This window comes from Condylostylus longicornis, unplaced genomic scaffold (genome assembly GCF_029603195.1).
Source record: "Condylostylus longicornis isolate FDR11 unplaced genomic scaffold, ASM2960319v2 ptg000053l, whole genome shotgun sequence".
NCBI lineage: Eukaryota > Metazoa > Arthropoda > Insecta > Diptera > Dolichopodidae > Condylostylus > Condylostylus longicornis.
Window position 1 is genome coordinate 985,753 of NW_026578022.1, and position 14,850 is coordinate 1,000,602.

Sequence of the window (14,850 nt, forward strand, 5' to 3'; positions counted from 1 at the left end):
TATATAATAAACAAAACAATAATTAAAATTTTATACAAACATTAAAATTGCAAAAAAAAAAAAAATTTATAAATTCATACAAAATATAAAAAATAAAAAAAAAATACATATAAAATTAAAATGACAAAACACATAAAATTTAAAAAATTCTCTTTACGTGCACAAAACAAAAAAAAAAGCAAGACAACACAAAAAACAAGAAAAAATATTTAATATTAAATTTATTTAAAAATTTATTTATAAACATTTAATCAATCGTTATATAATTTTACACATTTATTATATTTTTAATATTAAATTAAAAAAAAAATCTTCTATTTTATTAAATAAGTAATTGCTATTTAGTTTAATAATAATAAAAACAAATAAATTTAAAAAATTTTTATTTTATGAATGAAATATTAATTTATTAATTACATAAATTTTAAATAAATAATGAAAGACAATTATATTGTTAATTTTAATAATATTAAAAATATATGGTCGACCACATTGTATAATTTTGTAACATTGTATTATTGAAAAAGGTTATTCTTGTTGGCTGATCAGAGAAAATAGTATAAGAATGGAAAACAGATTAAAAAGGGTGTAGAACTTGGTATTAGAAAATATGAATAGAAGTATTTGAAATATGATTTTGGTTAGTATTCTACTATTATGATTAATCTTAATAATATTTTCTTTAAAAAGTTAAAAAGTATGATAATCAATGCGCAGTATAAATCATTGACAAAGTAAAACTAGAAGACTAACAAATAATATAACATATTCCCTTGATACACTAATCCACCCTTACTAGCTTTCTTACTAGCTTGCCATTCTCAATCGTAAAGTTTCTGTATTTCTTATAAATTTTTTTATTAAATTTTTTTTAAGTTTAAGCAGCGAAATTATTAGTGATCAACTCAGAAATTTTTTTTAAGTTGAAAAGACTAGAAAATTGTCATTCATCAAAAAAAATGGTCAATTACTCTCATAAATAACTACAAATTTTAAAAAAAAAATTTTTCAAGAAACTGGAAATTATATTTTTATCCGATTACTGTTCCCTTCAAATAACACTGAAAATTTTATAACGTGCAATTATTTTGCTAAAAACAAGACTGCATTTGCCCTAAACAATGTGATCTACAAAAATTTTTAAATAATTAAATTTTAATATTATTAATACACAAAAATAAATGAAAATTAATGGGTAAAACAATATTAATACTGATTTAATTTAAGAATTTAAAAATTTTAAAAGAGTAAAAGAATAAAGAAAAAAAATTTAAAAGAGTACATACACAAAATTGAAAGTAATAACTTATACTAAGACAAGTGAATAAAAATAATACAAAAAAACAAAATTTTGAGATCTCTAAACATTTACTTAGAGAAAAGAGAGTGAGTACCAAATAAAATTAAAATTAATTAATACTAAACGAGCTGTTAAAAGAAAACGTGATTTCTTCACAATACAAAAGAAAATTAACAAGTATTTAAAGCACAATTTAAGTTGTAGCTTCTGTCACTGTAGCTTCTATTTATTCTATCTTTGTAAATTTCTTTTAATTACAATTTAAATACACAATGAATTTAGATTAATTTTCTACACTGATGCGAAATTTTTTAAAATATAACGCACTTTGTGACTGATATGAATTTTAAAAAATCTGAACACAAAAAGTTTTAGTTTAATGCAACTTAGTAGCTGTTAGAAATTGTCGTGAGTTAAATCTAACATTATATACATAAAAATAAAAATTAAACTAATGAAGCATGCTTTCTAAGAAAACATTATACAATTGAATTTAATTTGGAGCTAAAATAATTTCACTTTCTGAATTAACAAACATTTTGCAACGGTAAGGAAAAATAATGGAAGAACTTAATTTTCTGTTGTTCTTAGAAAATTATTTAAAAGAATTTTAAAATATTGAAATGAAATGGTATCGATATTCTGATAACTTATATTGTTCCACAAAATTTGTTAATATAAAAAAGAATATTCTTTATTACCTTGTTTTATAAGGATCTACTAAACATTTAATTTTTGTGAATGTAAAAAAGTCAAGCAATTTGTCATCTCTATTTGAATTAAACTATTTTACAAATTATTACATAATACACAATTTTTCAACTATAAATTCATACATTTGCACATAATTAATGACTATATTATCAAATATATTACTTATGTACACACTTAATTATCATGATAAAATTTCAAAAAAAATTTGAAAAATCGTTAATAATAAGAAAAATAGCTTAAGTTATTTTGTTACAATGACAATAATTAATCATAATTTTTGTGCCATTAGCACTATATAAAAGACAGCAATTGTTATTTATTAAAAGCTTAATTTAAATTTTCTTCTATCATTTTAAATAATTATTTTAGCTCAAATAAAACATAATTTGTATATAATCTACTTAATTCTATTGTTAACATTTTTATGAAATATCACTACAATATAGCAATTAGTTATTTTAAATTTACTCATGTTATTATTACAATATAAGGATAAATTAATAATAGCCTATTAAATAATTTAATACTATGTCAAATGAAGTCAAATAAAATATTCATTTATTATTATTTTTCCCCAAATGATTATTTTGTCGCAATTATATTCCTTTTTGGTTAGCTATTAAACCAACCAATGATAAACATCAATCAAATGTCTTGGTGGTTTTTGTAATAAATTATCATTTCTCATTGTTGTATTATTGTTATATAATTTTTTATCTTTTATATTATAAATATTATTATTTATATTATTATAATTATTATTATATTGATTAAATTTACTTTTTCTTAAATTTTTAAAAAAAAATCGAACTTTACTTACAGGATAATTTGTTTCAATTTTCATAGCTGGTTTACCAGCACATATTAAATATGATTCATGATTTAATAAACCGGTTGCTTGGAAAGTACCACCAACACCAGTTACAATACCACGTGCTTTACCAGCTGATGTTGAAGAAGATGATAATGATGAAGATGATGATGATGATGATGAAGATCCTGATAATTGATGTGACTGTTGTGAATGTTGTTGATGTTGTGATTGTTGCTGGTGTTGTGATTGTTGCTGTTGTTCTTTATGATGATGTTGTGCATTTGAATAATGACCGCCTGATGTTCCTACTACAGATGGTGTTTGCCTATGAGCATTAGCTAAAAGTATAAAATTATAGAAATGAAAAATATTAAAATAATAATAGAATGATTTTTTTTTATAAAAGTATTAATATTAATATACTATGACTTGTTTTGATTTAAATCCCGCTTAAATTGTTTTGATTAAGATCATAGCAAATCAGCTCATCAACCACATAAATATAAAGCTATAATCAACTATAATATTAGTAAGTTTTCGAAAATCTACATCCCACCTTTCCAGTGCAAGTAATTAAAAATCGATTACTGTTCTTTCGTTAATATTTTTTAAAAATATTTCAATTGTTGTTATTGAAGTTGATAATTTAAATCCATAGCTCTACATTAATATATAATTTTAAATGTATACATCATCTTTAATCCGATGAACTTTAATCTAATTTGTATAGTTTTAATGTGCAAACTTTTTTCAATTTCGCATTTACCTCTGACAATCAATTTGAATTCACATCTTGATGATTGACCATCTCGATCTGTTGCAATATAAAGAATATTATGTATTCCTGGTCCAAAAACTTCACCGGGTGCCTAAAATAAAAATAATAAAAATAATTTTTCTTTATAATAATTAGGATGACTAATGATTAATATTTTAATATGTTACAAATGGTGTTAAAAATTTGAGATACGATCAATTAATTTTGCAAAAAAAAATTTAAACACTATTAATAATAAAAGCACGAAATTATGAAATAGTTTATAATTTTAAGTAGAATACGAACTTTTTAAAGTTTGTATTTCCGAAATTTTCGAATTTCCTGTTTAAATGAAATTTATTAGAAATCTTATATCAACACTTGGACAAGACGTATTTAAAGTTTTTTTTTTAAATATTCTTAAATAAAATTATTTTTGTTCATTACCAAATCAAAATGAATTTATTGTTTGTTTATTAAATATCGCAAGGCAGAATCATTTTCTTAACTTTATAAAAGCATAGACAAAATAATAAAATTAAAATTGAAATTAAAATGATTTCAAAAACTTTACATTGTAATTTTTTTCGCTTCCCACACAATTATCTTTTAAGTTTACGACTAATATTTTTTTTTTCACTATATACAATAAACCACTAAATTAAAATTGTAATTTTGCAATTCTTCTACCGAACAAACAATTAAAAATATTTTGTTTATTACAATTTCATTATGTTTTGAACGGAAGAGGAAGTTGCAAAATGGAAAATATTAATTTAAATTCTTTAATTGAATAATAAAGAAAATGAATTCACAGTAAAAAAAAATCTTCTTCGTTAATAATTTCTGAAATCATAAACGTAATAATAATTGAGCACATGCATAAAAAAGGGGAAAAAAAACAATATAAAGAGCAATTTTTTGTTGCTTGCAAAGGATAATTCCGATTTTTCTTAGAGAATTGAAAAAAATAATTTTGTGTTACCAAAGAAACAAACGAATATTATTTCAGAACATAAAAATACCAATATTACAGAAGAATGTAGGAAGTAAATCTCTGATCTCAAAAATTACTAATTATTCACCTTTGATTTATAAATTTGTTTTAAATGACTATTTGCTTCAAAAATTGGTTCTTTCCATTTAATTGATCTTCCAGATTCATTAGGATTTAATTGAATTTCATAGGATGGTGGACAATAAACAACTTTTGGTGGATGAGATTCTTTAACTGTTATTACTGTTCTACAAATAGCATTTGAATTTGAATTTGGACTACGTGCACGGAATCGAATTATGTGAACACCAACTGGTAAATGTGCATCTAAATTTTTAGCCCATTCAGGATGTGAATCAACATATCTAAAATATGAAAAAGTATTTTTTTTTATTAGTATTATACATAGTTCTTTTTTTAAATTTAAAAACTTAAAAAAAAAAAAAAAACATTATTTTGTAAGGATAAAATATTTGAATTAACAACTTACTTGAAATAATCAACATTTGTTTTTGGTTGTTGAAGTCTTATAAATATAGTTTTTTGTCCTTCAGGTAATAATAAAATTGTATCCTGTGGGCATTTTATATACGGTTGAATACTAACTCCACTAATTCCTGGTATTTGATTTATATTACTGGTAGTTTCTGTATGTATACTTCCACCAATACTACCACCACTACCGCTACTTATACCACCACTACTACTAATAATTCCACCTGTACTACCACTACTTCCACTCGAATCAATATTTCCACTTGAAACAACAGTCGATGCTGATGATGATGATGAAGACGATGACGATGATGCATGTTGGTTAATATTATCTACACTATTGCCGGTGACAGTTGATTTTAATGGTATACATTCTAAGGTTGAATTTGTTGACCAAGTTTTATCTGCATTGCAAATTGCTGCACGTTTTCCAGCTGGTATATAACCAGATGGACAATGTAATAAACAACGTTCACCACTAAATATATTACCAATAATACAATTTGATGGTAATATTGTACCATATTGTGGTTTTGGTAAACGAGGACATGATAAAGCTATAAATTTTTTATGTATAAAAAAGTAGAATGAAAAATGAAAAAAAAAGAAAATATTTAAATTAATTTTTTCTAGTTTTTTTTTTTCAAATGAAATGCACATAAATTAAAATACGGTTAAAGTTAAAATACGGTAATAACTAAAGGATATTATTTTTTTTTTATCCTTTGTGCAAAATTATTCTGTATACATATATAAAACGGTATGAGGTACATATAATCATGCTGTAGATAAAGTTGAGAGGAATAAAAGAATCTTTGTACTTTATATTATATAAAAATAAATTAAGAAAAGTGTGAATTATCTGGGCTACGGGATATAGTAGAGTTCATTCATAATTAAGATGCCACTAAAAGGTTATACTTTAACAATTTGAACAAAAAAAAAGGATGAATCATTTTAATTTAATAATTTTTGCTTTAACGCGTTGAGGATTTGGAATATACATATGTATGAGAAATATACGAACTGGTCATAACGACTGATAATTGCAATTGGAGCATTTAGCGTATTCCTTGTCTTTTGCAATTCTTGTTTCACTTAAAATTTGTTTTAGTCATAAATTATCAAATAAAATTGAGGTATTTAATTTAAATGTTAAAGATTTGTTATTCTTGGTTTATTAAATTTTAAGTATGGATTTTCTACTTCATATTGCATTTTTTAAGAATTTTAAGCACAAATTTTTAAATAAATTTTGTTAAATTTCATATAATTTTTTACAAAAAATTTTTTTAAAGATTAACAAAATTAGATAAAATGTAAAATTATGTGAAAATTCCCAACAGTAGAAAATTCTAGAGTACTTTTAATAAAAAATATTGCACTTTACATATTCAAAAATTCAGGCGAAATATTTTAAAATTTTAAAAAGTTGGAAAATAGTAGTGTTGTCATAAGTTCAATTTCTTCGATTCGCTTACATAGAGGGTAATTTTCAAAAGGTTCAATTATTACAATTAAAAGTTCAATTATTATTGTGAGCAATGATTTATTGATAAAATGCAAAATGTATGTATGTCTATAATGAAGCGATTTTCATATATATGTATATATATGTAATAAAAGCAATTATAAAATAAATGTAAATGTGGACACTGTATGTGTTTTTCAAAGTGAAATTATATGAATTTACGCAATAAAATGGGTTCGTGAATATTTGAAGACAACAAAAACGTCTCATGAAATAATATTTAAAAGCGAAAATATAAATATAGCAAACATTAAAGCTACTAAGTGAAATGGAAATGAAATTCGAAACATAAGTTTTCAACTTACAGAAATTTTAATTTTACCTTCTACTTTCATTCTTTTACTTCAACCAATTACTTATTCTTTATTTAATTATTGAATACATTATTGAAAATACTTACGCACACATAAACTTTCAATACCATCCCATTCTCCAGTTCCATTACAATATCTAGTCGATGAACCTTCTAAATTAAATCCTCGATTACACCACATCGAACATTTTGTTCTATAATACAATTGAGTTTTATGTCTTGATCTTGTACAATGAATGTCTCCGTTTCTTGGTGCTTTCAAAGGGAAACAATAATCTTTAATTTGAAAACAATTTCTTTCATCATGAGCCAATTTATAACCTTGTGGACAATTACATTTAAAACTTCCCGGTATATTAATACATTCAGCTTCACGAGAGCATCCGCCATTCATAAAATTACATTCATTTATATCAACGCATTGATCAAGAGCATCTTTTGTATAGCCTGGTCGACAAATACATTCAAATGAACCAATTGTATTACGACATTCTTGTTGACACGTATTCTGATATTCGCATTCATTTATATCTAAGCATGTTGAATTATCAATATCTGATAAAATAAATCCTTCTCTACATAAGCATTTTGGTCCATCACTTAATGAATGACAAATTTGTGAACATCCACCGTTATGTTCACTACAATGATTTTGAAATACACATGTTTTTTCATCTTCTGATAATATATAATTTTTGGAGCATTTGCATTTATAACCTCCTCCAAAATTAATGCAATATTGATTACAACCACCATTGCCATCTAGACATTCGTCAATATCATAACAAGTGTTATTATCATCCCCTAATATATATCCATTGGGACAACTGCATTTATATGATCCTTCAGTATTTTCGCAATAGTGAGAACATCCTCCATTACTATCTATTTCGATACATTCATTTATATCGACACATGTCAGTTCATTAGCACCCAGATTCATGCCAGGCGGACATAAACATTTAAAACCACCTCCAATAATATTTTCACAATCATGAGAACATTCTTTTCCTCCGATTTGGCATTCGTCAAGTTGAAAACATGTTTTATTATCATTTCCAATCGAATATAATTCCGGACATTCACATTTGTAGGAGCCATCAGTATTAATACAAGTATGTGAGCATCCACCATTGTACTTTTTTTGACATTCATCGATATCCATACAAATAAATTTACTTTGTTCCGATAATTCATATCCAGATGGACAGGCACATTCATAACCTCCGGGTATATTAATACAAATATGTGAACAATCATGATAATTTTCAGAGCATTCATCTAAATCAAGGCAAGAATGTTGATCTGCTTGTAACATAAATCCCAGTTCACATACACATTTATAGGAACCTAAAAAATTAACACAAATATGTGAACAATTTCCATTATTCTCAATACATTCATTAATATCATGACAATTTAGTCCATTATTATCCAATTGATAGCCTATCGGACATGAACACTGAAAACTTCCAATTGTATTTATACATTTATGAGAGCACGGACCATGTTTAACGGAACATTCATCTATATCAATACAATTTTTTCGACTATTATCTAAATCATAACCTGTTGGACATAGACAAGTTACTTCACCAAGAGAATAATAACATTCATGTGAACATCCTCCATTGCTGATTTTACATTCATCAACATAATCACATGTTTTTTCATCGTCTATTAATATTTGACCAATAGGACAAGAACATTGATAACCTCCAACCAAATTAATGCATATATGTGAACAATTTCCATTATTTAAAGCACACTCATCAGTATCTATACATTTATTTTGTTCAAAATTTAATTCAAAACCTTTTGGACATTTACAATGATAAGATCCTTCTGTATTAATACATATACTATTCGTTTCCTTACATTTATCCAAACCTAGTGTACATTCATCAATGTCGATGCATGCATTTGTTAAATTTGGCAATAAAAGCATTTTAAAACCATCTTTGCATAAGCATTCAAATGAACCTAATTAAATGGATTAATGAATGAATGTTGAATATGAATTAAAATGAATATTATGAATTTTAAGTTTCTATTTTTGTTTTTTTTTTTTTTTTTTTTTGGTTAAATAATGAAATTATGAATTATGAAAATGAAAAATTATAAATAAAAGCTAAAAACATTTCGATTTATTCAAGGTAATCTAAATGTACAGCCGTTATTTTTATGCAAAAATTATTAATTTTTTTTTTTTTTAATTAGTGTTCCTTGACCTAAAATGGTTATTATTTGTAATTTTGAAGTAAATCACCCCAAAAACTTATCAGAACAAGAAAAATTATTTCCGATAAACTGTTAATATTAATGCTAAGCATTTTATCTTTTTATTTGAATTCAAAATAACTTAAGCTCTTATCTGATCAAGAGGATCTGATACAGTAAATATGAAATTTTTATTGTAACGAACCATTAGTTCAGTAAATAAAGAAACAGCAATTAAACGGAAGTCATAAAGAAAACTTTTAGTTTGTTCGTATTTTTGAAAACCAATAACCTTCTACTATTTTCTTGTTCCACTACTTTAAAAATAATAATTAAATCAATTTTCAAAATAAACCTCATAAATATCGCATTAACTTTATGTATGGTCTAGAAAGGGTTAGAACGGTTCACTATGGAGTTTCACGGAAAATAATATTACTGAAGAGAGCGTTTCTAGTGGAAATCGCAAAATAAAAACAAGTAACGAAATTTTTAGCGATTAAACTGTTTTAGTAAAAATTAATTATTGATAAAAACCGTTTTCAATTTCCTTTGCTAAAAAGCATGTAAAAAAATATACATGAAACGGAAAGAATATTCTTTATTAAAATTTTGACCATCACATTTCCTGTTATTTTATCAGAGTAACCATGAAACTATTATTATACGTGTATTATTATATTTATAAAAAACATGAACTCATCTAAAAATTTTCATAATTTTAAATTTAAAAATAAAATAGGACTTAGTTTTTCTTTTGATATACCCATACGATAACAAAAAATCAATTGAAAAACCTCAAAAATTTCTGCATTTAATTTCCGGTCCAATGATATTTAAAACTTATATCACCTTATTTACTATCCTTCTACTAACAATTTCATCGCAACAAATAAAGAATACCAAAAATATATACGTGATCTCTTACATTTATTACATAAAATCGAAAATAAAACCGAAATCTTCACGTAATATTATGAGAGTTAACTGCGATATGTTTTGTTTTTATGAAAAAAATAACCATAGAAAGGGTAATAATCTACTTTAGTTCGACTTTAATAGCAAAAAGTATTTATTTTTTTCTTATGAAAATGAATTTATGAATTCAATTCTCATTTTGGTATTGAAAGTACAGAAAAAAATAATGTTATAATCCTTACTTTTATACTTAACCATTTTAACCAAAATAAAAAAATTTCCATTTTACCATTATTTGCATTAAAAATGCTTGTAAAACATGAAAAAGTTTCTTAAATAAATAAGATATTAAAATGGGTTAGTAAAAAAAGTGGAAAAGAAAATCAGAAAATTAAACTTACCTTCTAAATTATTACATAATTGACTACAACCGGCATTATTATTTTTGCATTCATTTAAGTCAATACACGTTTTCTTATCATCTGATAGAATATAACCTTTATTACATGAACAATGTTCATCGACTTTACTATTTGGATTACAAATTTGTGTACATCCTCCATTGTTATTTTCACATGGATTTTTGCTAATACAAATTCTTTCATTATCTTTACTTAATTCCATATCTTCAGGACATTCACATATAACTTTTGTTGATGATGCAGATTCATATGATCTGCATATATGTGAACAATCGCCATTATTTATTGTACATGGATCTATATTTGATATTGCGACAATTGGTTTACATTCACCATTCGGTTGAATTTGTTGTCCCTCTGGGCATATACATTTATAACTACCATGTGTATTTTCACAAATTAAATTATTTGTATCAGTATTACAAATTTGTGAATTTTCTTCACATTCATTAATATCAATACATGATTTATCATCATCAGATGATAAAGTTAAACCAGATGGACATGAACATTTATATGTTCCATCATAATTTATACAATAATGTGAACATTTATCAATTCCAATTGCACATTCATCAATATCAAGACAACGTCCTTCTATTTTCGCATAACCTTGAGGACATTCACAACTGTATCCTTCAGGTGTATTTACATCATTTATGCATTGACCAGGATAACAAGCATTATTACCATTCAATTCAGTACATTTATCTTCTTGTTGATTTGATCTAGTTAAATCAATTATATGATTTGTTCCAACTGATTCTTCATTATCGTCTTCATCATCATCATCAACATTATTATCATGTTCTTCTTTTTCTTCTTCATTTTCTCTTTCTATTTCTTCTACTAATCGTACTTTAGTCTTATCAATAGAATTATCATGCAAATTTATTGAAATATCATTGGTATGAGTGTTACTACTATCAATAACAAACAGATTTGTTGGTTTATTATTTTCCGTTGCAATTGAACTTGATAATTTTAAACAAGTTTTCATATCATTACTATCTAATTGATAATCAGAAGGACATTTACATTGGAAACCAGTATCTGGATCATCGATACATTCATGTGAACATTGTAATTTATTTAATAATGGATTTTTTAAATCTTCACAATAATCTTTAATACATGTTCTCTGATCGATATGTAAATGATATGTATCTGGACATTTGCATTGATATGAACCAATTACATTAACACAATCGTGTGAACAAATTCTGTATGCTTCTTGTTCGTTATTACCATTTTCATCAGTATAATCATCATTAGCGGAATACAATTCACATTCATTGATATCTTGACATGTTTTTCCATCATCATTTAATTCATAACCATCAGGACATGTGCATTCGAATCCACCATGAGCATTTTCGCAATGTTCACAACCACTTGTCCCTTCAGCACATTCATCAATATCAACACATTCATTATTATTATTTCTACGGAGACCGGTGCCACAATCATTTTCAATTACATTTTCTGTTCTTGGTAAATTGTTTTGTACAATTGGTGTTGGTATTTCTGAATGTTTGTTGTTTGATCCCCGTTCCTCGTTATTTTCTTCTTCTTCCTCTTCTTCTTCTTCTTCTGCATCATCATCATTTTCATCATCTTCATGATTTTGTTTTCTTATATTTAAATGAGATTCTTCTAATATTTCATTGTTAGTCACTTCACTCTGAATATTTGTTGTTAATATTGATGATTCAGTTGTTGGTGGTTCAATACATCTATATGAACCATGAAAATTTATGCAACCATGTTCGCATTGCGAATAAATTTCTTCTCTTTCACACTCATTAATATCTAAAATAAATGAAAAAGAAAATTAAAATTAAAAAGACAATTTTAATGCTTTGTTTCAGATTACTTCAAATATCCTGTAACTTAATAAAAAAATTTTTTATTCTTATAACGAGCTTAATTTGCAGAAAGAATCCATTTAGAAAATTTTATTATGGTGCACAAATATTTTGTTACTTTTATATTTTTTAAATTGTGAAAATGGAATATTTAAATTTAAAAATGGTCTTGTTTAAAAAAATTACATTTAATATTTTAGAATTTTTGTTTCAAAGGTTACTTTTTTTTTTAAATTTAATTTTTGAGAAAAATGTCTTCGGTTACATTAAAAAAAGCCTAATTAAAATACTAAAAAGACTATGTACTTTAAAAATCTTAAAATTTAGCTCAGATTTTAGTTAGTGTAACACAAGTATTGTCTGGGAAATTCGGGTTTTGCTTTAGTTTTCATACCGTATAACATCACAAGAAAATTTAGGTACATTTAGCTATGTAATTGTCTTAGAACTATTTTAAAAATCTCTAGAACTCATCTCTTTATTCGAAATGTAGTCATTCACACACTAACAGATGAATTTAGCTCCTGCTGCATGTAGTTCCAGTTACTGATTCTATACAAGCAAAAAAATTTTTAATTTTTAAAAAAAAAATTAACTAGAAAAGTAATCTCCCTATTCTTAGTTTCTTTTTAATTCCTATGTATACAAATGGCTTTGCCTTCAAAACCATCATTGCCTTCAAAATTTCTCAATTTCCTTATACATAACGCTCTACTCGCTACACATTTGCTTTACATTTTGTTAAAATCGAAAAATTTTTATTATTGAGCAATTGAAAAAATTTACTGCATATTTTGATCATTTGAGTTAAAGCAACCAGCTACCCTCATCTAAACTGGAGTACACTTTGTATAAAATTAATTGAAATCTCTAAATATATATTTTATTCCTCTAAAATTCATTAACAATAAATTCTCATTAGTCTTTCAACTCTGAATTCATTATTATATACCCACTATATATGTTTGTGTGTACAATATTTTTAAATTAGAAATAGCCTATGTACAAAAAATTCACAAAATTCCACAAAATATTTTCAAAATCGCGTTTAAAATTTCCATTAAAATTTTTTATTTTTTGTCTTTTTTGTAATCCATGAATCATTTTCATTTCTTTTATTTTTTCCTCCTTATTATGCCATTATGTTAACTAATTATCCTATTAAAATTATTAATCTCATAATTTCTTTAAAATAATTAAAATATTCTTGGCATTGAAATACAAAGAAATGAATAGCAGTGTTATAAATATCACAACAGCAGGAAAATTGAAGGGAAAAGCTTTTATGTTGCTGCACAATAGCGTTGATGCAAAAAAAAAATTTTTATTATCCGTGTTGAAAAGAAAAAAACATTATTTTTTATTTACTTATCGCGTATTTTCTCTAATCGTTAAGTGAAACCAAAAAAAAAACAACAAAAAAAAATTAAAAATTATGAATCCTTATAAATTTGAAAACCTTACTTCTACAGTCTTCTTCTATTGTATTCCCCAGAATTATAATGTTAATAATAATTATGGCTTATGCTTTTATGTATTTACAGATTAGCATTTTTCCCTATGCAATTTGTTTTTCTTCTATTTTAAGGATTTACACGAAATGGTTTAAATAATCGCAAGGATATACCTGTATAAAATCTTCTATTGATAATTTTTATCAAGATTTTAAAAAAAAAATTTATTGAATTTAAGCATTTTGTTGGGACCTTTTGGTTCAATTCAAATTAGCACCGAATAAAAGGAACTTTAAAACCACATAGCATAAATGTTCATTTATATTTTGAGAATTGTTTGTCCCTATGTAATAGTATATGGAATTTAATTAAACCGTAATTGCTTATTATAAAGCACATATTACCGGAGCTTCAGTTCAGCATTTGCATTTCCAAAATTTCATACAAAATAACATTCCAAATTTTGATTTTTGCTTAAAACTCTAACTTAGTGGTTATAAACCATGTTTTACTATTGGTTGTAGATTGCACTTTTTACACCTCCTAAACCATAAAGTTCGAGACATAGTTCTTTTAATTCTTTTCCTTTCCCTACAAGTTAAAACTCCCCAGTCATTTAAATGGAATACGCGGGTTTTCCTCCTTTTAATGATTTAGAACATTTAAGTGTGCCTATAAAAGCAATCCAACTGGATATTTCACTATGCGGGCAAATAAGCTTCTTTTATCATCTGTCTTGAATTTTCGGTTTCCAAATTCATAACGCTTAAAAATTGATTATTTTTATGAATATTCAACCAAGTTGAAGTAATTTTTTTTTATATTTTTATATAATATTGTTTCCATTAAATTGCTTCCATTAAAACATAAAAAATACGTACACATTTATTTCTGAAATCAAAACGTAATTTTAACAAACTTATAATTTCGTTTCCATGTTTTTAAAGAATTTTGCCTTTATTTTATTAAAATTACTATCAAGTTGAAATATTTTAAGTTCCTATGACAACATACAAAACATCATTGAATAGAAAAATAAAACACTAA

At 24.9% G+C, this 14,850-nt stretch overlaps 1 protein-coding gene across 1 annotated transcript in view; it reads right to left on the reverse strand.

The window, feature by feature from the left end:
* LOC129611584 (fibrillin-2) overlaps positions 1-14,850 on the reverse strand; it is a 105,814-nt gene that overhangs the window by 31,733 nt on the left and 59,231 nt on the right. Inside the window, exons 10-18 of the mRNA XM_055524792.1 lie at positions 12,165-12,293; positions 11,406-12,062; positions 10,905-11,258; positions 10,461-10,778; positions 7,009-8,904; positions 5,073-5,634; positions 4,671-4,947; positions 3,595-3,697; positions 2,835-3,166 (exon numbers count right to left, since the gene is read on the reverse strand). Coding sequence (XP_055380767.1) covers positions 2,835-3,166; positions 3,595-3,697; positions 4,671-4,947; positions 5,073-5,634; positions 7,009-8,904; positions 10,461-10,778; positions 10,905-11,258; positions 11,406-12,062; positions 12,165-12,293 — 4,628 coding nt within the window. The remainder of the gene's footprint in view (positions 1-2,834; positions 3,167-3,594; positions 3,698-4,670; positions 4,948-5,072; positions 5,635-7,008; positions 8,905-10,460; positions 10,779-10,904; positions 11,259-11,405; positions 12,063-12,164; positions 12,294-14,850) is intronic.